This window comes from Astatotilapia calliptera, chromosome 22 (assembly GCF_900246225.1).
Source record: "Astatotilapia calliptera chromosome 22, fAstCal1.2, whole genome shotgun sequence".
Taxonomy (NCBI): Eukaryota; Metazoa; Chordata; class Actinopteri; order Cichliformes; family Cichlidae; genus Astatotilapia; species Astatotilapia calliptera.
Genome location: NC_039322.1, coordinates 16,922,679 through 16,949,164, shown reverse-complemented (window position 1 = coordinate 16,949,164; position 26,486 = coordinate 16,922,679). Strand labels below are relative to the sequence as shown.

Here is a 26,486-nt window from a genome sequence, read left to right as displayed (position 1 = left end):
AAAGAGTGAACCCTCAGGTTTTCAGAGTGATAACAGTGACACAATGCTGTTTGTATAAGCTATAAAAAATGAATGCAAGTGCTGATTTTACTCGGGTTATTAAAACATTAAGGAGTTTCTAAACTGTTAAGTAGGATAGCTGCAGTGTCTCTCATTAAGGGGATAAAAAAAGTGCCAAAAGCAAATTGAAACCAAATCTTGCCACTTTTGACAGGAGACCACTGGGCCAGCTGTAAAAGCTCCTTATGTCCCTTATTTGACTGCAATAAAATCCTTGTAAGGCCTGACATCATATTCTGAGTGTGCAGTGCGTAGTGATGAAACTTCCTACAGAATCAGATATAGATAACCTGACTTTAATGCAAATCTAGCAAGGTTTTGTGTTGCAGACAATAGACTACACTGGGATGAAAAGGGGAGAGAGCAGGTTTAAAGGAGCCTTTCTCGTTCATCTACCTAAACATGGCCTCGAGTTCCATAAAGCATAAAGCCTTCAGACAGATTAGGGGAAAAATAGAGGAACTGTGTTTACGTGCACTGATCAGAGGCATGGGAGTGCTGCTCACCAGCTTTTTTCCAGATCTCTTCAGGGACGTAGCCAGAGACAGGCCGGTGCAGGAGCTCCCGGTGAATTTCTGGAAAGACACAAACATACAGACGTGGTAACCAGAGATCCATCAATGGCATAGTACACAAAACTGTGTGTGTGTGTGTTAACATTTTGGCTTTTTTTCTATGTTCCAAAGGACTTTTTGAGACCAGTGCAATGAAACTGACTTATTATCAGCCAGTGTACACATATTTAATGTAAAAATAGGGGGCCTAGATTTGAACTCTGGGGGACTCCACATGCAATATTATTAATTCATAAAATACAACAAAGATCTTACAGCTAATAATAATTAATTTTGGACTCATTTTAGATTTGAGCTTCTTTAATAGTGGTTTAAAAACTTCCGAGCCTTAAGCCTCGGATATATTCCATTGCAGACAGGGACAGCTGGAGACCCAACAGTCATTTCTGTTTTACTTCTTTGAAGTCTCCTGGCTGGGCACATGCCTAGTTGGCACATTGTCATATAAATTCTCCACAGATAAGTCTGTGTGGTCACAAAAACAGGCAGGCACATGGAGGTCTGCACAAACCCTCTCAGAAGGTTGCAGAGTATAATCCTTGCTTTAAGAGACCTAACAGACTGCAAGGTAATGCACATCAGCTGACACCTTTAGAGTCTGTATTTAATATAGATACCTTTAAAGAACAATTAAAGTTGCACAGATTACACCAAAAAACTGAAAATCAGTAATCTTAAAAGATGAACAACAAGCTTAAAACCGGCAGACATGCATATTAATTATAATTTAACAATAATACTTCGGGCATGTAAGTGAATCCATACCTGAAGTTGTGTTTTCTTGTGCTGCAGGGCTCTGCTGCCTTGACTGCCCGCTAACAGCGCCTTTCTTCTGCTCCTCGGCATCGCTGTATCGTCGGATCCAGTAGTTGAGCTCCTCACGGTCAGCCTCCTGGCACCGCCGCAGTACCGTCAGTGAGCGCCTTGTTTTTTCCACCATGTCCATGATGCAGTTGAGCAGCTGGAGGTGACAGGGAGCAGACACAGCGCTGAGTTTACACATAGACAGGATGAATGGGCTGGTTTGAATTCAAAGAAGGTGTCTTTGTCAAGGGTAGGGTTCGTCACATACATGTAATTTCAAACATCGTTTTGACTGAGCTCATAAAGAAACTTAAAAGCATCCAAACTTTAATAAAGACTCGCCACAAGATCTGCTAGATAACAATTTCATACGAACTGATACTCAGAGAACTTACAAAGACAAAACTGTAGAGTATAGTAATAAAATTGTTATTACTTTTCTTACATGGTCAAGGTGCTTCCACTCCTCAGCCCATTCTCTGTCTGTCAGCCTGTGGTCAATCACTTCCTCCTGCCTGGTACCTGCATGCATACCTGCAAGAATGAAAGATAGACAGATAAGCAAACAGCAACTCAGCATGACACAATCAATTACTCCATCAAGCCATTGCTCCCCTTTTCATTTGAATTCAGTTTGGCACTCTTTCTCTATTCATTTCTTTTCCCTGCTCCCACACTCCCCCTTTTCTCTGCTATCTCCATATCGCTCTCCCACCCCGAGGGCAGGACTCAGATGACTGAGCTTCTCCTCCAGTAAACATCCATCACAAGGTGAGACATGCTAAATGTGTCTCCTATTTTTAAAATAGAGCCCAAGTCATTATCACAGCTTCATCAAGGCCAGCTTTATGCAAAAAGAAAAAAGGATCTAATATGATGATCTCACATCTAAATGTGCGTCTGCGGAGTGTTAATGTATCTCACTTTTTATGACGTCTGTGGCTTCTGAGTCTCACTGATTATAATGATAATCTGATTGATTATTGTAATAGTTATTCATCTCAGTGGACTATAAAGATATGAGAAACCGGTGAAATGTATGTAAAGTGATCTTGTGCTCTGAGATATACAGTCGTGTACACAAATGTAATCCTCAGTATCCTCACCAATGGGCCTTGCTCTCTCCCGGATCTCTCGGTGATTAGACGCCGGGTGTCTGTAGGTGTCGCGGTAGTGATGGGCAATGGCCATGTCGTCTAGCCTGTAGTGCTGTGGAGGGAGTGGGCCTGGGTGAGGCAGACCATTGGGTTGGTAGGAGAGTCCATTGGATGGGCTGAAACGCTGGGCAGGACTTATAGTGCAGGGCCGTTTGCTGGGGTGAACGTCCGGATGCAGAGCGCTGTCTCGTTCAAAGCCGTTCTCTTTGGTTCTGAGTGGAGATGCAGACAAATGAGTAATGTGGCTGTCGTTGTTGCTTAGACTCTTTCAAACAGTGACGTGGGATAATTTCCTTATTTAATAAGGTCGTAATTTTTTTCTTAGTTTCTTTTTTTTTTTTTAAGTACCGGCAGCATTTTTCACTTGTTTTAATATTTTAGACAGAATACAGGGCCAAAGCTGGCATAAATCTTTGCTGTTATTACCAAGCTCGAACAATTTCTAGTGACAGCTCTGCAGATAACAAAAGGCTTCCTGAGGTGCATTGGATTGGGAAAAAAGGAAATAAAAGAGAGGAGAGCGGACGACACAGGAACAAATCAGTGTGATATTTACATCACACCTATTTTGTAAAAATAAGTGATACAAAATGTGTTTGTTACAGTTATTTCATACAAGAGCCAGACCTGAAGCATATCAGTACAACAACTGGTCCGCCCCCTTGTGCTGTTGGAAATATTTGAGTCCAACCTACCAGACAAAGCACTTGCAATGAAAGGCTACTTTTCCTGGATTCCTTTTGGAATTTTTTTATTGAAAACATGTCTATTCACAGACACACACACAAATAAGCCTGAATGTGTGTGCTCGCATGCTTGCATACATACTCACACAAGTAGTTTTCAGGGGATCAGGTGGATTTTTGTTAGCCTGCTTCCAAAGATTAATGTGGCCAGGTGTGTTATTGTGTGAGCACGCTCTCACACGTGTGCTCTGTATGCCTTTTTGTGTGTGTTCTCACTTTTGTCACTTCACAGTTACAACTTGCCAACCTCCCCCGCTATCTGCAGTCCACCAGTTTCCTCTCTCTCTCTCTGTCTGCCTCTCTCCTCTCCGTTCCCATCTCCCTCTCTCTCTCTCTCTCTCTCCGATGAACAGATTGAACTTCTTAATGAGCTGTTTTTATGGGCTCCTAATGCTCATCCACAGCTCTCCATATGCTCTTTCCCTTGCATCCGTCCATCTCTCCGTCTCCCTCGACTCATCCATCCACCCCCCCCCCCCCACTCTTTTCTGCCCAGCCTTGCTACTGCAACAATATTTATATCTACAGGCACTAAAGTATACGCCTGTGAACACATTTACAGTCACCTGTGCAATACCCCGGTGTGCACGCCCTGTTAAACGATACACACGTGGTAATTTGCGCGCTTATTTTTGAATACAGTTAAAATTTTCTTTACGATGATGCGATTAAAAGGCACCAATTTATATTTTTAATATGTTTATTTAACTTTAAATTTGAAACAATGCAGGAATATTATTTACTGACTAGATTTCTTTTGGAAGGAAGAAATAGCCTGTTGTGTATGATTATGCTGTATGCCACAGATGGAATTAATATTCTGGAAATGCACTAAAATGTAATGTGCACAGAGGCATTGCTATTAGAGTACGATCATCAGTAATACTGTACTCTCAGACGATATTTAAATACTGGCTTTTTGAGCATACACAGTATCTAAGGCTATACTCTAATTTTCCTGGTCTGTTTTCTGCAGGCGATGGTATTAATCAGAATGCATTGATAGTGCATTGTTGTCTGTAATTAAGAATTCTCATTCAAATTCCAATATTCTGACACAGGCTCCAATAAGTGCAGAGCAGGGTAAGCAGAAACCAGAGGTGCTTAGCCAGCCATATTGGTGCTGGAGCCTCATCTGTATATGTTATCAGCCCATCTCCCTAGGCACACACACGTTCACGCAGAGACACACACACACACACACATACACCACACGCACGTACACACAAAGCACGCTCACACGTTCACACTGGATCCAGAATCGTGCACAAACACAGACACACGCATTCACACAAAGACTGCGTTTTCACACTGAATACAGATGCCTACTCCCCCCCCACCTTCCGCATATTCCCTCTCACATTTATACGCGCACCTTTTCTACTAAGCTCACTCCCCTATGCACCAGACGCCCTGCAAATGTGCAGGTATTACAGAAAAAGTCTGCATAGCCGAGTGTTTGGGGAAAAGAGAGGTGAGAATTATTAATATCACATTCAGCATTTTTGTCCCTCAGCAAATATAAAATGTACATTTCCGTCTCCCCTGCCTGTATTAAAAATTCTGACCCCCGGGGATTTTATTTCACAAAACAATACATACATTGTAGTCTGCAGCTCCCACATCAGATATATGTTCACAAACTCCAGTGCAAAAAAAACCCAGTTCTGTATGGGTCTGTGCATGTCTAATAGACTTTGCTGCAGGCTTGTTAGCCTCTGTTATTCTGATTAGAGAAGAGTGTAAAGCCAAACTCTAGATTTATAGTCTGATCTTATGGTTTGTTCATATCGCAGCTCTATCACCTCAAATTTGTTTTACTGGGGCAGCAAATGAGCTACATTCTTGAACATGCACTTACACACACCATTGGTCTGGATAGATTTTTTCTGTGCCAGACAGAGAGGAAGATAGCTTTTCCCCCCCTTTTTTTACGGTGCTGTGTGTTTCTGGATGGAACGTCTCAGTGCTTGTCCATTAGAGCAAGGAACATTGAGTCATTACCAAAGTCCGTGACAGCAAACGGATGTAATGATTTGGCTGGGGTGGGGGGAGTTGAAGTGATGTGGAGACTCGTACAAACACAGGCACACACTTTGTACTTACACACCCGAGCAAGCGTGGAAATAACTTTATAAGTTTGGAATCAAAAACACACAAATCGGAGGGCTTCATACACATTCAGTGACACATCTATTCATGCTTTTCATTACGGCACAGCTGTCTTCCGTCTTTTTTCCCTGCGTATGTGTGCCTGGGTGTAGCCAGGTCTACTTTTCCCATCTCATGTTCTCCTCAGTTCTGGCCCATTAAGAGCAGAAGCCAGGAGCTGAGCTGTCCAACGGAGCACATCATGAGACCCGGTGGCGCACTGGCAGACGCTTCCCGTACATACATTTGCACATGACACTATTGCCTTGCGTTAGCTCAGCTTGTGTCTGTGGAGTAATGCAGGGGCGCATGGGGATGCAGGCATCCTCAAAGGGATTTATGCATGAGCTCAAACAATAGAGGGTAAAAAAAAGTTTCATCCCAGGAGCTGGTAAATGTATAAGCTCTACCCACAAATTCCAGCTATCCTCTAAGAATTCCAACCCAAATCAAGATTTATTAAACACTTAAAATGATGAAATAGTAAAATTTGAGAGTGATGTTCTGGTTTTATGAGTCACCCACCTGTCTGGTGTCCTCCTTTTGCCGTTCTCATTCACATCCAGCAAGAGCTCTGAGGAGTCTACTGGGGAGGTGGTGCTGGTGTCCAGGAGTAGCTGCTCATGCTGGGCCAGGTACTGAGCCGGGTTCTGCTTGGCCAGCCTGGCACAGTGCAGCAGCTCCCTCTGAAGGAGCGGCAGGTTGGCCTGCGGGAGGAAACAACACTTGATTATTACGGGAAATTCACAAGAATGCTGATGACTGTTTCCTGAGAGCTCAAAGGAGGTACAAGAATGTGAGGAATGCGTGCCTTTCAGCCTCACAACATTTATAAAGACATTTTCAGGTAAGTCTCCTTCGGTGAACAATCATTCAGACTGTGAGCTGGTTACTGTTTACTAAAACTTCTTATCTCTGAAACACAATATTGAAACTTTGGAGGTGCAAAAAGTGATAAAAATGTACTAAAAGTAATAAAAGTGGCACTTATGACTTACAGAAACATTATGCTCTGCTCTGAGTGCTTTACGTTGTAACAAAGGTAAATGTAATCATATTAATGCTCAGGAAATGTAGACAACACACAGTCCTACCACCCGACATGTTACCATCCCACACAAAGAACTGAATCACACATAAAAGCCAATGTCTTATAAGATTTTTATTCCAAATACCACTTTATTGTAAGAAGAGATCCATGTCTCCCATACCATCTCACCCCTCTTTGCTCATTATTCCTGAACCACCGCAGCTTTCTGAGACCCAGAGTGCATTAGCGGCCGTAAAGTCTCTCTGTGGCATAAAATTTAAAAAAACACAGCAGCTATTTTCAAACTCTTTGGCATACTGTAACAAGGGGGTCTACTTTCTTGTGTGGAGTTACGGGGCCATGCAGGTATGCGAACATCGACTTCAAAGACATCTGATGGCGTGCATTATGAGGCAAGAAGATGAAAGTGTTGCGTCAAGCAGGCTTAGAATGAGAGTGGGGGCTATTTTGGCGAGGCACATCACAAGAGCCTTTGGAGAGGCCATCTTTGCAAGTTTTAGGTCCGTTAATCTTTGCTTTGTCCTCACTATCATAATCTCTCTCGCAAGTCTCCTGCTTCTTTTGTGGTTCCTTTCCTTTTTGTTTTTTTTTGTTGTAATCTTCCTCACAGTCTTCACTCCTTTGTTCTTCTGTTTCCTGCAGCTGCACACAGAAGTAACACTACCTGAACTGGGCCATGTTTTGTTTAGTAGTATTAATGTTGTAATCACATGAAAATCTCTCTCTAGTAATTGGCTGCAGTAAGAGAAATGCCAGCCGCTGGCCTTCGCTTTACCTGCCCGAGTTAATGGTCCGTTAATAGTTTATGATCATAATTACCCTCTGGAAAAAGGAAAAAAAAGAGAGAGAGAGCATAAAATAAATTGCTTTGACCCTGGTGAACTCATCTTATATTAATTAGAGGTCATCCTAATTGCCAGAGGAGATGTGGGATACATTAACAAAAAGACTGAGTCAAGAAATGCAGACCACTGAAGAGACTGGATCATTTTTCATATGATAAAGTGCGGCGATTTGCTTCCGCATACTTATGTTAACCAACATCTGCACTTGTACCAAAAAAAGGGGGGGAAAAGGCACATTTCAAGTAATGTTCAGCAGCCACAGCTAAATTCTACTTGGGGTGATTTATTGTTCAAATACTGCTTTTGTCATTTTGTCAAACGGTGCCAAAAAACAATTCAGAATATGCCACATTTAGGATGTGCTGCACTTCATCAACTTTCTGTTCTCTCTGTATAATTTGCAGTTGGAAGAGAAAGGTGACTTCGTTTTTTGCATGTCTATTTTGCCCTATTTCAATTATTTTCTATCGCAACAGACTCTCTCCTTCTCCTTCACTCTCATACACACACACACACACACACACACACACACACACACACACACACACACACACACACACACACACACACACACACACACACCTGTATGTGTTTATTCCCCCGTCTCGCAGCACTACTCACACTTGAATCTGACGCAAGAAAAAGAGCGAACTTTAAAAAATGGCACAACTTTAAGTGGAAGGCTGAGACGCATTCATATCTTTTAAGAATCGTGTGGCCCGCATCTCGCCAGCACATCACGTCACAGCCATTGTGTGGTTTATGATTGCCTCCTTCCAGTAAAGAATCCCAACCAATTTGCGGTTTAGCATTAAGAGAAAAGGAAAAAAGAGTTGAGTGAATTCGAGAGGGGGTGGGTAGTTGGTGGGATTGACTCGGTATAACATTAGCGTAATGAAAAACCTTGAGCCCTGACATGCATTGTTGCAGCTGTGCTTCGACGCACCTATAAAAGCTCCCCCACACCTCCAGTTGCTCTCTGCTACCATATGGTAGCTGGCATTAAAGGCCCCGCAGTGGGAAGACACTAAAATTAGACTGGGGAGAAAGAGAGGGGCTGAGAAGGAGCGATGGGGAGAAAGAGAGGGGCTGAGAAGGAGCGATGGAGGAAAAAAAAAGAGAGTTGCATCTTTGATTCCGCAGCCATCCCAGTGATACAATAACCATCTGGCGAGGAGAGGAAAAGGGAAGGAGGGACTGGAGGATGGATGGATGGAGAACAGTAGATAAACAGAGAAACGAAAGGGATAAGGACAGAAGGAGGCAGAGGGAGAAAAAAAATCTTTCACAAGAAGCGAAAGAAAATGAAGAAAACTTAAGGGCAAGGGAGTGATGTAGGAAAGAGAGGGGGTGGATACAAAGCTCCTGTTTGTATCGTTAACAAAGAGTAATGGCAGTTCTAGTGGGACCAATTTCTGCTGCCCATAACCACGCTGACCCTTGGTGGATAACATAAACTTGTGAATGTCAGTTGACACATGCACACATCTGCAAATGCAGATGTGAGTGCACCATGTAAAGTGAGAGGCTATTGTGTTGGGAAAAGATGCCGCCTGTGTTTTCAAAAGTAACATTTACCCATCTGTCACTCAGAATCTCTATTAATTCAAGTTTTTTTTTTCTTTTTTTAGATAATTCTAACCTTTATAAGGCAGAATCTGTAGAGAAATTACCAGATTTTTGGTACCGCAACCTATGGTCTGATGATGATTTAGTTTTTTATTTGCTTTTTAAAAAAAAACTGAATAGAAAAAGCTGATTTGCATTCATAAACAATGCCCAGACGGGAAGTTTTGATCCGGATATCCGCTGGCTACATTGGAAGCACTGAAATATTCACCATTGTCCCCAGAGATTAGTCATGAGACAATAGCGGATGGGTTCCCAGATTGCTCAGTTACAAATAGCAGAGAGTCCATAAGAAAGACTGATGCAAATCAAGAAGAAGACTGGAGAAGAAAACAGGAAAAAAATGGAGCTTTTTACCTTTACAGAGGTGTGCAAAAGAACAAAAAATGAGTGATGCGTTAAATATTACACCCGTCGCTGCTCTCCATCTTTCAGTAGCTCACTGATATTGATCTCCACTTCACCTGGACCCACCTGCTGCTCAGTATAAACCTCAGTCTCATTTGTCATCCGTGACTATCATAACAAATCACGCTACTGCCCCCAGTCTCAGCCCCTAGTTTAGCCTTCAGAATATGCACCAAAAAGCACTACATGCACCTATCTCACACAAACCACACATTAAATAAACATTATTCCCTTTGTGGATACAAATAGAAATAATTTCATCTCCTTCACTTTTATCTTCCACACTGTGATAGATATGAGAGATATGCTGTTGTGACTGAGGGAAGGGCACAGATGCTTAAGAAAGTGTTCTTTCCTCTAGTAACATACCATGTTAATGGTTGAAATGCAGCTTAGTGGGAATAAGGGAAATAATGACAAAAACAAGCCAAAGACCAATATGAAGATGAGGAGGACATAAATAGATACGTTGTCCTTGGGGATAAAACCACAGTCATTCTGTTTCAGTATATTCACTGTGTTTATCTTTAAAAAACAACAACTTCTTTCCATCCAAACACTCTTATAAGAAAAAATTCTGCCTTGTGTCAGCGTTTTGCACTATATAGACAGACTGAGCAAAAGAAAAGAAGAAAACCCTGAAAGCTTCTCGTCAACAGCAGAGAAAGTGAGTAAGAAGCAAGAAATAAACAAGTGAGGGATGGATGAAAGACGGGATAAAAGTGCAAAAAAGAAGAGAGACTCAAAAAAGAAAGAAAAGGAAAAAAAAGAGCAACAACAGGGATAAATATCGTGAACATAAGTATGCACATCTGGAATCTGTGCCGGCTAAATGCTTTCCAGATTTCATTGATCAAACAAACAGGCGGGCAACCTTCTTGTTGTAAACGTGTACTGAAATGCCTCTACCTTCAGAAAGGGTATGACAAAAGGTCGCAGAGGGAAGTTGGTGGCTTCTTGCAGCTTGGAGTGAAATTCTTCGATGGTCAGAGTGGAATTCTGGAGAAGAGAGAGACACAAAAAACAAACACATGAATCCATGTGGAAGGCATTAAGTGATAATATTACTTATTGGAAGCTAAGCTATATCCTGGCCTGGACTGAGCATTTTGGGTTTTGTAATAGGAAGCATATGGGCAGGCCACAGTGAAAAAGAGCCACAGAAAACAAAGGCACACATCTCCTTCCATCAGAAACAAACGCACATACAGGAGTCACATCATCCAAACACATCCTGCACGAAGGACAAATGTGTCTGATTAAAAAGGCTTTTGTACGAACGCTGATGGAGTTTATCATACGTGAGATACAGGCTCATTTAAAAACAGTTATCTCTGTATTTATTTAATCATTTAAGTATAGTTGCTTGTGGCTTTCCACTCTATTTTCACATTACCACATGTCCGCTCGTGAATTATAATCAGAAGCTGAAACACAATGAGGATTTTCTATATCTGGAAGACATCGGGGACATGGATAATAATGCACTGCATTTAATAATTTATGCTAATCAAACTAATCATGGGGTATTCACACAACTTTTCTGTTGTACATGTGTGCATGGCAAGCATTCTTTTCTGGATCAATGTTTTATCATTTATGTACAACTCTCTCTCTTTTTTTTTACTGATCACAGAGAAGAATAACCAAAATACATTTCAGCAGCAGGAGATTGTGAAGAAAAACAGTGTGTGCATGTGTGTGCACTTTTATTGAGCATGTGTGCTTTTTTTTTCCTGTAATAGTGCAAATGTGGAGATGGTTTAAGTGTCTGAAGCAGTGGGGGGGTCGGTCAAAAAGTGGGTTACGCATTGCAACTTGTCAACTTTAGCACCCAAATAAAGTCTAGTTGCTGAAAACTACATCAGTGTCTGACAAGACAGTGTCACTATTTTTAATTTTCAGCATGAGGTATTCCCAGAATACAAAGGAAGAGGTAAAAAAAAGCAGAGATGGAAAAAGGTGTGCTTGCACATGGCAGAGGAATCTTCAATAAAAAAAACACCCAAAAAATAAATGGGGGGAGGAGAGAAAAATCAAGCAACACAGAGAGCATAAAAAAAAGCTGCAGATATTATTTTTCCTCCCAACACTCTCAGCGTTATTTCCCAGACCTGAATTTTGTTACATTCAGTCTTACATCTGTTCGCCCAGATTGCGTAGGGGCTGTTCTTGACAGCTAGTGAAACCTCCCGAGTCTCCCTCTCTCCCTCTCCCAAGCACACAACCAGCTAATTAACGGTGTCACTCTTTTCAGCGAGGCAGGGGGAGGGACAGAGAGACAGTGAGCGGGAGAGGAAGACGGGGGGTGTATGGCGGGGAGGTATGCAAACCAAAAGGACACAGGAGAGGCATGTGCGTATGCAGACGGTGAGAAAAATAAACATAGTGAAGCCAAAAGGAGGTTATGCTCTATGTGGCTAATTAAAAAAATTCCTCCCTCCTTCTCCTCCGCCTCCTCCTCTTTTCTGCACAACATTCAATCATTATTTCTGTATTCCCCTGCTCATTAAGCTCAAAATTTCTCAGATCACAAAGATGTGTGGTAAATCTCCAGATTTGCACATTGTATTTTACACCAAATCCTTTCCCTGATATATCCTTAGCATAACTGTGTCAACTAAACTGGGAAACACATCTGTCTTATCAAATGTACTCGATGTATATTTTGCAGAAATGCCAATATTAACATTCGTGGTACCAATGTGAATTTCCAGTAAAGAATGTGCTGTACTTAAAACCTTCATATTTTTCAATCTTTTCCTACATTTTTCTCATAATTGACGAACTCAGACAAATTCTGATTTACATGTTGAATATCAAATGCTGTTTTATTCCCTCTATTTGCTGGATCTTAATTAGGGTTAGAAGTGTGATTAGCAGTAATGCTTTAATTTGAGCATCCTCTTAAAGCCACAGTCATCACTTGATTGCAATTACATCTATTCATTAGCTACATAAATAACAGTTTTAATATGCAACTGGGTGAGTTATGTTAGGTTGTCAGACACCTGCACACCCTTAGTGACAACATTAGTTTGATGCTGGAATGGGAAGTCTAATCCATATCGCCGTCGTTTCCACGTTGTTACATTTCAGTTGAAATCACAGCAGTGTAGTTAAATTCATTGTCGATCAGCTGTATAAAGATGGATGCTGCCAGCCTCATGTCACTGCTGTATTTTCTCTGTTTGCCAGGCATTGTGTGATCCTCAAGAATGAGTTTTAACGTCACCGATCGATATCAGTTTTGAAGGCAGAAACTCTACAAAGGTTTTGAGCCAACGCTCATCTGCTGGAGATATTTTTTTTAAGGCCTGCCACTTCTTCTTTTGTTCTTTTACTTGTTCAAAATCTTCCAAGATACACTAATATGCCTATACTTGTTGTTGAAAACATGCTATTTAAACCTGTCAAACTGTGTTATCATTGGCATCAGAAATTCAAGATTTTCTTGAAAGGATGCTAGTAACAAAGTGCCTAAAGATATAATTTAAAATGTGTTCTTCACTAAGTTGTTTATGTTTGATTGAAGGACTTACTACTGCCCAAGACCACTTTAAAAAATTACAAGAAAGTCTGACTTCTTGGAATCAAAATATAAGGAAATAAAGATTCACTCAAGATTGTTGCACAATACTGTATTTACACATATTAACACATTTTAACAGCACCAAGCAGTTACTTCCTCTCTAAGAACACTGATCCAGCTCACAGACACCAAAGGTTCTTACCACTAATCCCAGCACCAACGTGCGGACTCTTTCGCCAATTTCAGGTGAGATGTCGTTCCCAAACTGCTGTAGAGTAGTGAGGAAGCGCTTGAGCTTGCTGAGCTGTCGGGCACCACAGGCTGGAGGCAGCTGTTGGTTGGCCAGAGACGATGAGGAGGATGAGCTAGGACCATTGCTGTAACCATTTGGGGGAGATGGAGCGCCGTTGAGCGCCGTTGGGGAGTGGCTACTGCCGTTGGTTACTGTGTGAGATAAGGACATAGAGAATAATGTGAGCAACAGACAGGAAAGCACGGCATTTGCTAATTGCATTTTCTTGACGTCATTTCTTATTATTTTTGTAAATTTTATTTCTGATAAAATCACATTACTGTTAAAGTAACACTGGATTTCCTCCCGCTACGTACAAATCATGGAGGAAACAACAGCTTTGTGATTTCCAGTGATTTCAAACGATGCGCATTCCCCTAAAATCATCCGCAAGCGTCCGCATTTGTTTCCAATTAGTGCGCCTCCTTTGAACCTTCACGGCATCCTCCCATAAAAACATATTTCTGTATTTGGAGACACGTTGCCTCTCTCTACCTCCGTCTCCCTTTTCTGTTCTTCCCGAAGCTCTAAACATGCCGGTGACAGTGAGACCCCCCCCTGTGCTCCACAGCGCGGAAGCTATACGTGTCTGTGTGTGTGTTGGGGGAGTTGCTGTACAAAGAGATACAAGGCAGCATAAAGCTCTCTCTCTAATGAGATTAGGTTGTGACTAGCGATCCACTCACTCCCCCTCTGGCCGCCGTCCAAACCCACCACTGTAAAGAGAGGAGAGAGACGAGATGCTCAAACTGCATCTGGTAACAATTACGTCGGATGGAAATCAAAGCATACTGCTTTGTTAAAACCTTTGGCATGTGTAATGAGAGAGTTGGGCCTTTCCTCCCTCATTGCACGGAAGCCCCAATGTTAATTGTGGTGTGTGAGCGTTTGCAGCAGAGAGAGAGAGCGAAACAGACAGACAGATGCAAAGGGAGAGAGAGAAAGTAAATAACATAAATGAAAAAAGGGGTATGTGATTAAAAATGAACAAAATAATTCAGCCGTTGCAAAGTACCAGCAGTACCAATGCAGACTCAAGTGCTCTGAGCACACAGGGCCTCTGATTCTTTGATTCTAGTGCTCTTCATGCAAGTGGTTAAGTATGCTCTTCTGAGTGAATACTAGGGTGTAATTTGCTCGTCACAAGCTATGTGCGTGTCATGGCATTGCTCCAACAGTTTGTAAGCATGGGTGTTAATGAACTTGTTGGGAAAGAATTGAAAAGGCTCAATGCAACTTGATAAGAGGGTCTCACGAGTCCCACACGTCCACCATGATAACTCGCATGCTGGAACTGCGTTGATATGTATGAGCTTCTGCAAATCTACTGTCAATCACCATTTTTAGAGTGCAATTTTTATATGATTGTTATACCTCCAACCATACACCCAGCCGGGACATGACTGAGCTGTGACATTAGTGTAAAATATTAACTGTGTTAAGATTATTTGCTTTGTTTTTTTCTTTGTGATCTTTGAGCAATGCTGGGAACATTTATAGGAAGGTAATTTTCTGACCTCCTTCCTACTCATCAGCAGGCTGTTGCTGGTTGGCCATTAATAGCAAAAGTAGTCACATTATTTCTCTCACTGTAACACTGGACCATATTTGCAGCATGGTCACGGTCTGCAATAAAAGTAGGTTTTCTTATATCAGCAATCAGCAATAAACACGTCCTCTTTGCTTACTCACATGTAGTTGGTGTGTAGGAGCTGTTACGGGGTGCTCCTTGTGTACTGGGTGGGGGTGGCATGGTAGGGGGGGTCAACCTGGACTGTGTCTTGACGTCCGCAGGTGAGTCGGGCATGATGGAGCGCTTCCCAGTGCGATCTGAGCAAAGACAAAGAAGACAGAAAATATTAAAGCAAAATACCGTGAAGTAGAAACGAGCAGCATTTTTGTCGCCTCGCATTCTGTGCCAGGTGGGATACAGTACGGATACAAGCGGCAAAAGTGGCTTCCTCAGTTGGGTATCTGGGTTCTCTCTCAAAGATAGGATGATGAGTTCAGTTGTTTGGGAGAGGCTCAGAGTAGAACTGCTACTCTGACACATTGAAGAGAGTCACTTGACGTGGCTTGAGCATGTAACTAGGATGCCTCCTGAGCACCTCCTAAATTTGCTTTTCCTGATGTGTGCTATCGAGCAGTCCCTGGGGCAGATCAAGGACACACTGGAGAGATTAAATCTCTCAGCTGGCTTGTGAACGACTTAGTGTCCAACCTCTTCAATCCATGAACAGCTGGTGAAGATGGCAGGAGGGATGGAGATCTGTGTGCCTCTGCTTTGGCTGCTTCTCCCCGTGACAGAAGATAGATGGATCATAAAAGGTATTTATATATAAATGATATAAAGAGAAGAGCCAAAAAAGCCACCAACTTTTCTTTGGCCAAGCTCATTTAATACATTTTTGAGGGCGCCATTAATGCTGAACAGGTTTTTGAAGCAATTTATGCTGCCATCCAGATGGCACTGATGTGATGACATGTCAGGAAGACAATGATAAACCAGATTCTAGCTTTATTACAACAGCATTGGTTTGCCTTGCAGTTCAGTTGTGTCACCAGATAAAAAGATTTGGCGCAATATGGAAAAATACAACAAATTAGCTCTCAAACTTACAAGCAGATGAAATCGCACACCAAGCGAGAACGGGAAAATATTTTGATTTCCAAACTATGGCAGTTCCCGATCGCTTATCGTGTTGTTAAAAGAAGAGGTGATGCAACACGGTCGTAAACAGGAGCCCATCTTTTTTTTTTAATATGCGTCTGAGATCAAATATAAAATGAGCATTTATTTTTCCAAATCTTCACAGTTAGAACATATGCTCTTGATAAGCTGTTGCTATTCAAAAAGAGCTGAATTATTCTCGTTGATTAATGGAAATCGTGCAAATGTATGCCTACAAAAACGACACAAATGCACGTACAGTACAAAGGGCAGCAGAATGTATTTTGATGACAAAATGTTTGTGAGGAGCCCCAGAGAGACTCGATGTGGAAAGAGATGGCTCCCCTCATCTTACGCATTTGGCACACAGTGTCTGACTTTGAAATGAGAAATGAGAGTGAGCAAGCAGAGACACACAGACAGACACCTGAGAGAGAAGCATAAATCTGCAGTGAGTCCGGGTCTCATTCCACCACCATCTGTGCCATCCTGCAGCCCACACCCCTTCCCCGTCCCAGCTAATGACTGCAGTGCTCATTACACTCAAACTAATACACATACCCACTCTCACACTGCCTTAATGCTTGAATCTCTGGATAGTATATTCACATCTGTTTGAGACAGCATCACAGCAGACAACCAGATAGCCTATAAACTAATTAGACATTAAATAAAACAGTCAAACAAAACACTAAAGACGACAGTTTTTTTTAAGCAAAACATTTTCTCGGACATGACCGTTTCCACTTAATAAATTTGCTTTGTGCTCACCAGTTAAATGACCATATAAAATGTGCAAGACAAGATATACAACTTCTCTCTGCAACAGCAGTAACAAGCCTATCACAAAGTGAACAGACTCTTATCAAATGTATCTGTGGCACAGTGTGAAAAGGAGGAAGGAGGAGCTGCAAGAGAAAGTAAAGTATTATCTATGACATTGGGAACTTTGCTGTAACCAGTGTGAATAGATCTGATTTGACTCCAAAATGCATCACAGTGTGGTAAAAGTGCAAAGATATTGTGCATGTTCCCCCCCCGGGTGTTTCCCATCATTCATTTGACCAAAATCCCAAAATGTGTTTGTGAGTACGTTTTTAATGCGTATGTTGTTACACCATCTTATATTTTCACTTCTGTTCCTCTGGAAATTTTTAAAGCATTTGTGCATTCAACTAAGTAAAGCATATACTACATACGCCACAGAACACAAATAGTAAACGTTGGCCTTGGTGCTTTCTGATTGCTTGGATCCACAGTGCCATAATGTTACGTTTAGGTAAAAAGAAGGAGAAATACTGCCGTGAGAGAGACAGAGGAGCCTAAGCCTGTTAGCCAGGCCCAAATCTCAAAAGCACTGCAGCCAAAGTGCACTGTGACGAAGTATGTGTGAAGTATTTTAGTCACGCCAGCTTGACTTTAGAAGACAGGCGAGTGAGAGATGGAGATGTCACCAAAATTCTAAAAAGTGCTCCAAATCTCTGCCTGCGATTGAACGTTTAGGGCTTCTTTATTTATTCAACATGTTTGGAAAGTAAGCCGAAGGAATTTCAGGTAGCTCGATAAAAGAATCAATGCTGTAACAAGACATACAACATGTCGGCGCGAATCATCATGACCAGCAGCCTGTTCAAGAACAACGATTAGCTTCTCCAGGCTTTCACATACAAAGAAACAAAGGTTTATTTTAATTTAATTAAGCTGTAGCTGCTAGGGTAATTGTGTGTAATCACAAAGAAATAATCATAAGTCATTTTTGCCCAAGATATTCAAAACTGTAAAGGATTTTCCAGTAATCCCTAAGATTCTTACACTCAGATGATCAAAAAAGAGGAAAGGAGGGATAAAGACAGCACTCCTGCCTTCTAACTGTCCTATCATTGTCAACTGAAGAGTACCTGGGAGGATTGAATACATTTGTCTCACACCACACTGGCACATATTAGAGACCGTGTGACTCTTATGGATGCAGGAAGGCAACTAAAAGCCAGATGACCTTGAGCCTAAAATGCTTTTAGGGTCACATTCAGTTACACCATCAATGCAGAACACAGAGATGTAAGATTACTACTGACTTAGCTTTAACTTGGTGATGGAGAGCTTGATTGGAATTTAGAGGAAAAGGTTGCACATTGCACAGCAGAGCACTATGATTGGATACAAAGTGCATATTAGTGGGAAAAATTTGATTAGCTAAGCAGAGAACAGAGGAAGGGAGGTTAAAGAAAAGTCAATATGAAAAGAAAAGTATAGCGAGCAGAGAGACTATTGAACCCTTTCTACTTACTGTCCTTTACATTGACTCTCCTGCTTCCACTCTCTTTCTACCTCTTTCCTTGCGCACCCACACAAACAACCTTTCCTGCCCAGACTGTGAAAGCTTTACTGCTCCAATTTCACCATAATATGAAAAAATCTGGACTATTTATTTTATAAACTCAAGACATAGCTAGTGGAAACGTATAGTCTTACCTCTGGCTGCCAGCTATCATATCCTCTATACTTTCCTAAAATATGATCTACGAAAATACAAGGTCATTAAAAAAGATGGCTCGGTGACAGGACCCAAGGTAATTCATAATTTTCCAGTCAAACAAAAAGGCCCTGCATGTATATACTTAACAAGCATAAATTAAATAAAGCCGCTATATCACACATGGTTGTGCTTATTCTGTTTCAATGGCTCGTGCTTTCCAAAGGTCTGTATGGTGCTTTTTTTTCTATAATTGTGTGATAATTTCTGGCTCAGTTCACTTCATCTATAAGTTCTGTATAGAAAGGCTGCAAATCAGGAAACTTTGTGATTAGTTAGGAAAATGGATACACAAAATGGCTCGCATCAGCACAACGCTATCTGAAATAGACTTTTAGTAACGCCTTATTAAACAAAATCCATATTATAATATTATGATATAACAGGATGCAGTTTTTCCACCAAGTAGAACAACTAGAATTGGAGCATTTTTACAGCTGCAGCACCATGACTTAAAAAAAGATACAATTTTCAACATTACAAGCCTATAACATGTCTATTTGATGCACAATATGTAATACGTAACTTCAAATCCACGCGGACTCCTGCATGGAACTCTGGGCCCTGCGGTGGTATGAAAAGATGAGTTTGGTTACAGGCTTGTAATTGGAGAATAACACCTGGGTCAATGTCGTGATTGGATGGTAGTCATCAGCTAGAGATGAGGGAAACAAACCCTGAAAGCATTCAAAACTCATCTGCTGTCCCTCAGGTAAAGAAGATGAAGGATGAAGAATGAATTAGTGTGAAACCTTTGCACACACACACACACACACACACACACACACACACACACACACACACACACACACACACACACACACACACACACACACATCCGTACACACACGTGTATCCAGGCAATAACAGTTTCTTGCACACACAAACCCCCACACAAAGTTACAGGTATGTGACTTACAAACAGCATCGTCTGTCTCTGGTTTGATTGCAAAGTACATAACCAGAATAACATCAATGGCTTCATACTAACCAACAAAGGCGGCATCCAGCTATTCACTCTACAATTGCTATGCCCCTTGAATCAATGGCAATTCTCCCTACACAAGGTAATTTACCCAGTTTTGGGAAAAAAATACAGATACATCTTAAAACTCTAGCACGTTCCTGAAAACAAGTCAAAGCAAACCTTACACCTGTGTGCTATCCATTTTCATGAGCCAATATGTCACGTATACTGTTAAATTAAAAAAAATATGTATCAGAGCTGAAGGACAATCAGACAGGCTCATTTTATTACATAGCTGAACGATAGGAAGTACTCCCTCCCTCATGCATAATTCAATCCAAAAAGCACCCTTAAACAACCTTGAAAAAGTTGGGCTTCTCAAGTGTAATACACCATGTTAGAAGTTAATGGACAGGCACATGCATTGTCCATTTATTAGGCCTGTTAGTGAACCGCCGGTTACATCATGTAGGGATAACATCAGATCTGTGGCCAGACGACGGTACTCCAGGAGTGGACAGGTATTGATGTGCGGAGCTTTAATGGAAAGGGGGGTGATGAGTGCTTTGACTTTGGCTAACTCACTTTACGGCTTCTCAGAAGTGCTGTTGTCTAGGAATTAATGGATTGAAGAGGATGAGAACAGTTGTTGAAGAGGCACCAATTAGCTATGAAGGCACACAAGAGTCTCTCCAGTGTGTGCTGTTTCACTAGCACACTTTATGCATGCCGAGGTGCTGAGCTTATCGATCACGCTAGATGACAGTGATTAATGTCTCGCACAATAACCACTTCCTGCGCAGTTTTATCTAAAGCACCCTAAAGGAGCTCTTAGCGGAAATATTTGGAATATAGGCGGCCTGAATAAAAGAAAGTTAAAAACTGATGGGAATGTGCGCACAAATGCATATTTCTACTGTGGTATTATATTGAAAGTGTCGAAGGTTATTTCACTGATATCTGACTGAATTAGGATTTTGCATAAGGAGTAGCCTTATATTTGCACGGTCTGCTGTGTATTGAGTCAGCTTGGAGTGTGAGCCACCATTATTCTGCTGGTAGCTCTTTATATCTAAGCACTGCTTACTTGGATTGTCGTTCATTGTCATAAAGGCACACAAAAATTTGAAAAAACAACAACTGCAGACTAAGACAACAGTGACTGAATATGCTGTGTTCTTCAAATCATGCCAAACATCCCTCCCGTTAAAATAACAAAGCAAAGCTCGATCTGCTCTGGTTTGTAACTTTAATCAAGCCTAGAAATGAGGCAGAGCCCTGGACAACTACCTGCCACTCACAGGGATGTCTTCACACTTACATCACCCGTTCGCATCGTCCGTGATTACGTGATCCTCAGTGTTTGCAAAAATCGCTCCCTCTTTCTCGCTTTTTTTTTCTTCCTTTCTTCGTCTTTCTCTCCCTCTCGCCCGTACCCTCTTACAGCCGAGCTCAAAGAAAGGAGATTTTATCCCCCCGCTGACTTGTGATACATGCCTTTTCTAAGGTTACACGCAAGTTACATCACTCGCTTAAAACAGGATTGTTGCAATGAACGATATCTAGGAGGAACGTGGTCCCTGAGAAACAGTTCAATATGTTACAGGGAGGACTTTGCTAACCCATAACTCAAGGCAAAAAAAACAATGTGATATCAAAACCTCGCACATTTCATCATCGCACGCAAAACTGGGAGGTCATTTCGTATTCAAATCACCTTGCGAAATGAGAGCAACATTGCCTAACCTTGATATTTTAGATTATTCATCGAGGCCACAATGACTTCAAAGTCTATCATCGGGCGATAGAGTCAAACAATCTCCATTACACACTTCATAAGCTAGAATTGCCTCCGTGTGTACGCGTGGTTCTGCGAATGTGTATGTGTGCGCGCCGAGAGTACCAGTGGAGACCCAGAAAATGATGTGATAACAGTGGCAGTAATATGCCACTTGAGACTACTTCACACAGGCAAATCCCATTCTTCAAAACGACAATGGATTTCAATCATGCTGGGTGAATTTTCGAGAGTTGGCGGCTGTGGCATAAACAATTTACCGTGCGCTGGCGCCTGCGTGAGCGCACAATTGTATTAGTCAGACATACTGTAAGATACCATCATTACATGGAAAAGTGCATGCACACTGGCCCACGTGTGCCTTGAACACACCGGCAACCCTGTAATCTTGATGTGTAATACCCTCACTGGGAACACCGATGTGTAGGTGCTGAAGTGAAAACCACGAGGCACCGAAGCCACAGGACGCCTGTGGCTTGAGCACTGGTCTCCACAACGTGCCCACGGCTGTGCACGATAGAGCGGGTTATTCCAGCACATAGCGCACATTGATGTGTGAAGAGAGGGAGCATGGCGGATAGGTAATTGTGTAGTAATGAAAGAGATGAAACGATACTGAGATGGTGTGATAGTGGTGTGCGGTGATTGCTCTGTGTGCTGGGTACAGATGTGGGGAGTAGGGACCAAAGAGCGGTAAAAGAGAGAGAGAGAATGAAAGGGCAGATGTGTTAAAGAACAGCGCTGGGCGACAGGTAGGATGATTGAGATTCAGACAGAGTACGCAGAGAAACAAGAGGAATCTTATCTGTATGCAAGTGGAATATCACGCAGACACAGACACACACACATGCACACACACATACATGCACGCACAGCCAGATGGAGCAGTATGCAGAGCATGTCCCATCAAAGTCCACCCGCTTGTCAAGAAGATGTATGGATGCAACGCCCTACCACAAGCCCACAAAAACACAAATACATACACAGACACACAGCTGCAGGGATGCATGTACACACTGATAGCAAAACAACACAATTCTCAGTCCTTCTCACACAGACACACACACGCACACACACATCTGATCTCCATTGTCTTATTTATTTTCCTCCACAGCAGATGCAGTGGATTCAAATGCAGAGGAAAGCAGCACCACCATCAGCGCATCAGTTTTGACTTTATTTTCACCACCTTGTTCTCGCTCCTCGCCTCCTTTTTTCCCCCTCTTTCCTTCGTTACCTTCGTTACCTTCGTGCTTTTCTCCCCCCACTTTTCTTCCTGTCTTCAGTCAATCCCTTTGCAAACACTCACTGGTGATCACATATTGTTCCTGAAAGTTCACTGTTGGTTTTTGCTTAACGCTTAATATCAGCAACGTTGTCTTAAATTATGCATGTCCAGTGCACACAATGTAGTTTCTGCTTGTTAAAGTCAGCAAACTGTCAATAGCAATTATGTGTTTAATTGCTTTAAACGATTGCTTTACATGTTCGTTTAACATTTACCACAAATGAAGAAGGTGATGTTGGTTTCCCTCGTGTTAAACATCCATCATTTATATTTCGGTGTAATCAGAGATGGGGTTGAGACATGGACTGATAGTTGAGTCATTTAACACAGTGAAGAAAAAAAAAGAACTAATAACTTCCAATGTTGTCCTGACCGGCCAGCTGGTGAAGTAGTTTAAGAGTCCATCATCTTACTATTGATGTATGTTACACCTGGGTGTTTGCTTCACTGAAATATGGCTCACTGGTGATTCTGGAAGTTTGGGGGTTAAAGGTTGTGTTTACTTGCAATAGATTTGAATGATGAGAATAGGGGACCTGAACTGAATCATATTTATCATTCCCACCCTTTGTGATTATATTAATGATCAGTTTCTTGTGTGCTTGTGCTGCCTGGAGGGGTTGGTTTGGATATCATTTTATAGATACCGATGCCATATCGATTAGATTATTGCTTGGTCATGTATTATCAATTTCTGGTTAACTTTCTATGTGAAGGAAGTACATTGACAACATTTGTACAGCTGTCTAAAAAAGAAAAACACTGTTTAAAGGAAAAGATAATCTTCCCAGGAAATTGAACAATATGGATTCCCATCCCTAATCTTTCCCCGTTGATGAGTGTAACAGTGAAAATGTGGTACAATACAGCACTAAAACTTTGCAAACAGACTGGCTCTGGATCAATGCTGACAGTCTTTTTCATCTCCCACCATATCTTTATTTTTCTCTCAGTGCAACATACGGAGATTTCTCAACTGCACACAGAGGTCTGAGCACCATCTGTTCCACCACACAAACTTTAACACACACATATACGTGCATATATGCATACAAAAACACGTCGATCTTTCAGACCTACACTCACGTTTGCACACATACACACACAGCGGTCAATAAAACATATGTGGTGTATAGCATCAGAAGCTCTTTTTTTTTCTTTCTTTAAGTCAGATTTATAGTAATGTCTGTTTTACCCATCTGTTGAAAAGAAAAAGTCTCACTTGCACAGAGAGGGGAAGCAAGTGTTAAGGAACAATAAAAATGATTCACAGTGCCCGTTATGCATCCTCTCAAATCGAAAGTACTCCTGCCACATCTTGTTGCCAGGCAAAGCTGAACTACGAGCTCTTTTAAAAGTAAAGATGAGCAATGGATGTGTGTGACAGAAGACTAGGGTCGGCGAGAGGTAAAAGTAAAGACAAGCTGCAGAGTGACAAACAGCGAGTTCGGGAGATTTACCGCCATTATGAGCAGAGTTTACCATTATTAAAGTGCTGATGGAAATAGAAATGTTAATTCCATCTGACATTTTTCCACAGTGGGGCCAAACGGGGCTCAACATATTTAGAATACTCCATCAAAGACATCGTTTATTTATATAAAGCTGGCTTGTCATTTTCATTAACAACATGATGTCTAAATAATGATATAAATGGTGTGTTTTGGGGGGAAAAAATAGAATGATGTAAATCACATGTAAGCCTCGGTGAGCCATGTTTGGTCACTTGATGGAAGCCAGCCTATTGGAAACTGCTTTCTGTATACAGTTTGGTTCATTTCTGATGCCATGCTGACACAGAGCAAAGTGAGCCCAAATGGGTCTGGGCGTTTTCCCAGGCAAGACTCTTCGCCAGCAAAGGACTCACACAAAACTCTCAGCACACATCCTAATGCCGATGACACATGGCTTTATTTTCTAAAGCTTCCCACACAGCCAGTCTGTAACCTCTTTAGTCTACAGTGTAGAGCAGCGAAATTGCTTTTTGAACCTCGATATAGGTTGTGCGTTTTGACATGCATATATGTCAGCGCTACAATAACCGCTATGAACAGGCTGCACATTTATACACAAACCCCTTATGAGAACTGTTCAGGTCTGTAGCTCAAGTACAGCTTAAAATCACTCATATAGCCACTCCATCTCTAAACACAAGCACACTAATTCACAATGATACAGGCTCGCATGCATTATTTCCATTTTATGTTCGCTCAATTGGAGATAATACATCTGAATTTCAGGAGCTGGACCACACCTCGGACACTATAAATAACGCATATTTGCTTTTGTTTCCATGAGCCACTCTTGCGCCCCTTTTTTCTCTGCTTGCCAACCTCCTTTAAAGGTATCAGAGTGAATGAGGCCTTTCCCATATCAAACCCTCTGGCCTCTGGCTTTATTATAAATATATGTGGAGTTCCTCGCTACCAATGTGAAGGAATCATGATGATGTTTTAGGTTGTTGCACAGAGAGAGAGGTTCCAAGCTGGTCACTGCATGGCCTGGGCCAGAGGGTACTGACATCTCACAGTTTGACTGCTGCCATGACCTACGTCTGCTAACCAGCAAACCAACCAACAGTTGCGGCGTTACGTTTGTTTGTATGATGTGTGTCCCAGCTGTTATCGTGACTGCAACATGAAGGAAGTAGCAATACTGGAGCACAGCTGGGCACTGCAGCCCACGATTCAGTTGGTATTATCATCACACAGTCTATATCTAACTTGATGTCCTACCCAGATTTATTAGATCCACAGTGCGGATTTCAATAAAATATATAAGATTGCTGAAAGCTTACAGTGTGTTGGAGCCGTAAGCCAGATGGAACCCAATTTGTATCTGTGTGCGTGTCCATGCTGAAAGGAATATTATATAATATATTCCAGGCCTCAGCAGCAAGATCAATTTTCAACAGACAGTAAAGGCCGTCGTGTTTTACATGACAGTTATCTCTTACCACGTGGAGAGAGACGGAGACACCCAGTTAGAGGAAGGATGGATAAAGGGGGCGCATGAGTCGAGTGATATACAATGGACGCTAAGTGAGAGTACAGTTATTTAGTGTGACATGTAGGAAAACAGACATGGATGAAAGGGTGAGGGTTGAAAACAGATGTGGGAAACAGATCAAGAAAGAGCTGAGAAAAGAGAGGTAAGGATGCTGAAGGGAGAGCCTGTAAACAAGAGATAACATTTAGGGCATATGAGACACAGATGGGAAATCAAATACAGGAGGCAGAGGACAAGAACAGAAAAAAGAGGGCATAGGCTAACAGTAAGAGAGTGGGGGTTCCTGGGGGAGAGGGAACAAGCTTGTCTGCCTGGTGTTTTCAAAATATCACATGACGGCTGCCATGTGTTGGAAATTACTGCCGGTTAACTATCTTCCCCAAAACCACTCTGAAAAAATATGTCTGCAATTTATGAAATGTGTTCCAGGGCTGTGCTAAATAGAACCAGATTTGCAAAACAGAGGGAAAAAAACCTTTAGCCCTTACCACCTCTTCTCTGAAAACCACTACTCCTTTGCCTTCTTACTCTCCTTCCCCTTCTACCCCCACTGCTGCCTCCTCTGCCCTGCGGGGGAAGATGTTTAAAAACAGGGTCTTAGTCACATCTGGTGAGCAGGGAGCGGTGGTTGGTGAGACCTTGGATCGGGGCATTTCTAAGCTTACATCGCATGTGTGTGTGTGTGTATACCTGTGTTCTTGTGGGTGACACAGTGACTGTGGTTTGCTAATGGCTCTGAGTGGCTGTGAGTAAAGTATGGCTGGAGGCGAAGGTGGCAGAGGGATGGCCTCTGCTTGCGCGCAAACACACACATGCCCAGTGTCACCACAGCCCATTTTAGGTCAGCGATGTGTCTTTGTCTCCTTTCATCTAACTGTTACATCCTTTCTACTGGGCTCTTTCACCTTTCACTGTCTCGCATCCCTGTCAGCACGCAGCCATCTGAGTCCACTGACAGGCGAGAAGAAAG

General features: G+C 42.0%; 1 protein-coding gene across 6 annotated transcripts in view; it reads right to left on the bottom strand.

Moving 5' to 3' along the window:
• runx1t1 (RUNX1 partner transcriptional co-repressor 1) overlaps positions 1–26,486 on the bottom strand; it is a 64,716-nt gene that overhangs the window by 7,515 nt on the left and 30,715 nt on the right. For 3 of the 6 annotated variants that reach the window (XM_026155664.1, XM_026155663.1, XM_026155666.1), the window contains exons 2-9: positions 14,943–15,080; positions 13,161–13,402; positions 10,336–10,425; positions 6,019–6,200; positions 2,546–2,808; positions 1,876–1,973; positions 1,401–1,596; positions 567–635 (exon numbers count right to left, since the gene is read on the bottom strand). In XM_026155664.1, the coding sequence (XP_026011449.1) occupies positions 567–635; positions 1,401–1,596; positions 1,876–1,973; positions 2,546–2,808; positions 6,019–6,200; positions 10,336–10,425; positions 13,161–13,402; positions 14,943–15,080 (1,278 nt within the window). Of the gene's footprint in view, positions 1–566; positions 636–1,400; positions 1,597–1,875; positions 1,974–2,545; positions 2,809–6,018; positions 6,201–10,335; positions 10,426–13,160; positions 13,403–14,942; positions 15,081–26,004; positions 26,084–26,486 lie in introns of all 6 variants that reach the window. The other 3 variants (XM_026155665.1, XM_026155667.1, XM_026155668.1) reach the window with 2 other exon arrangements.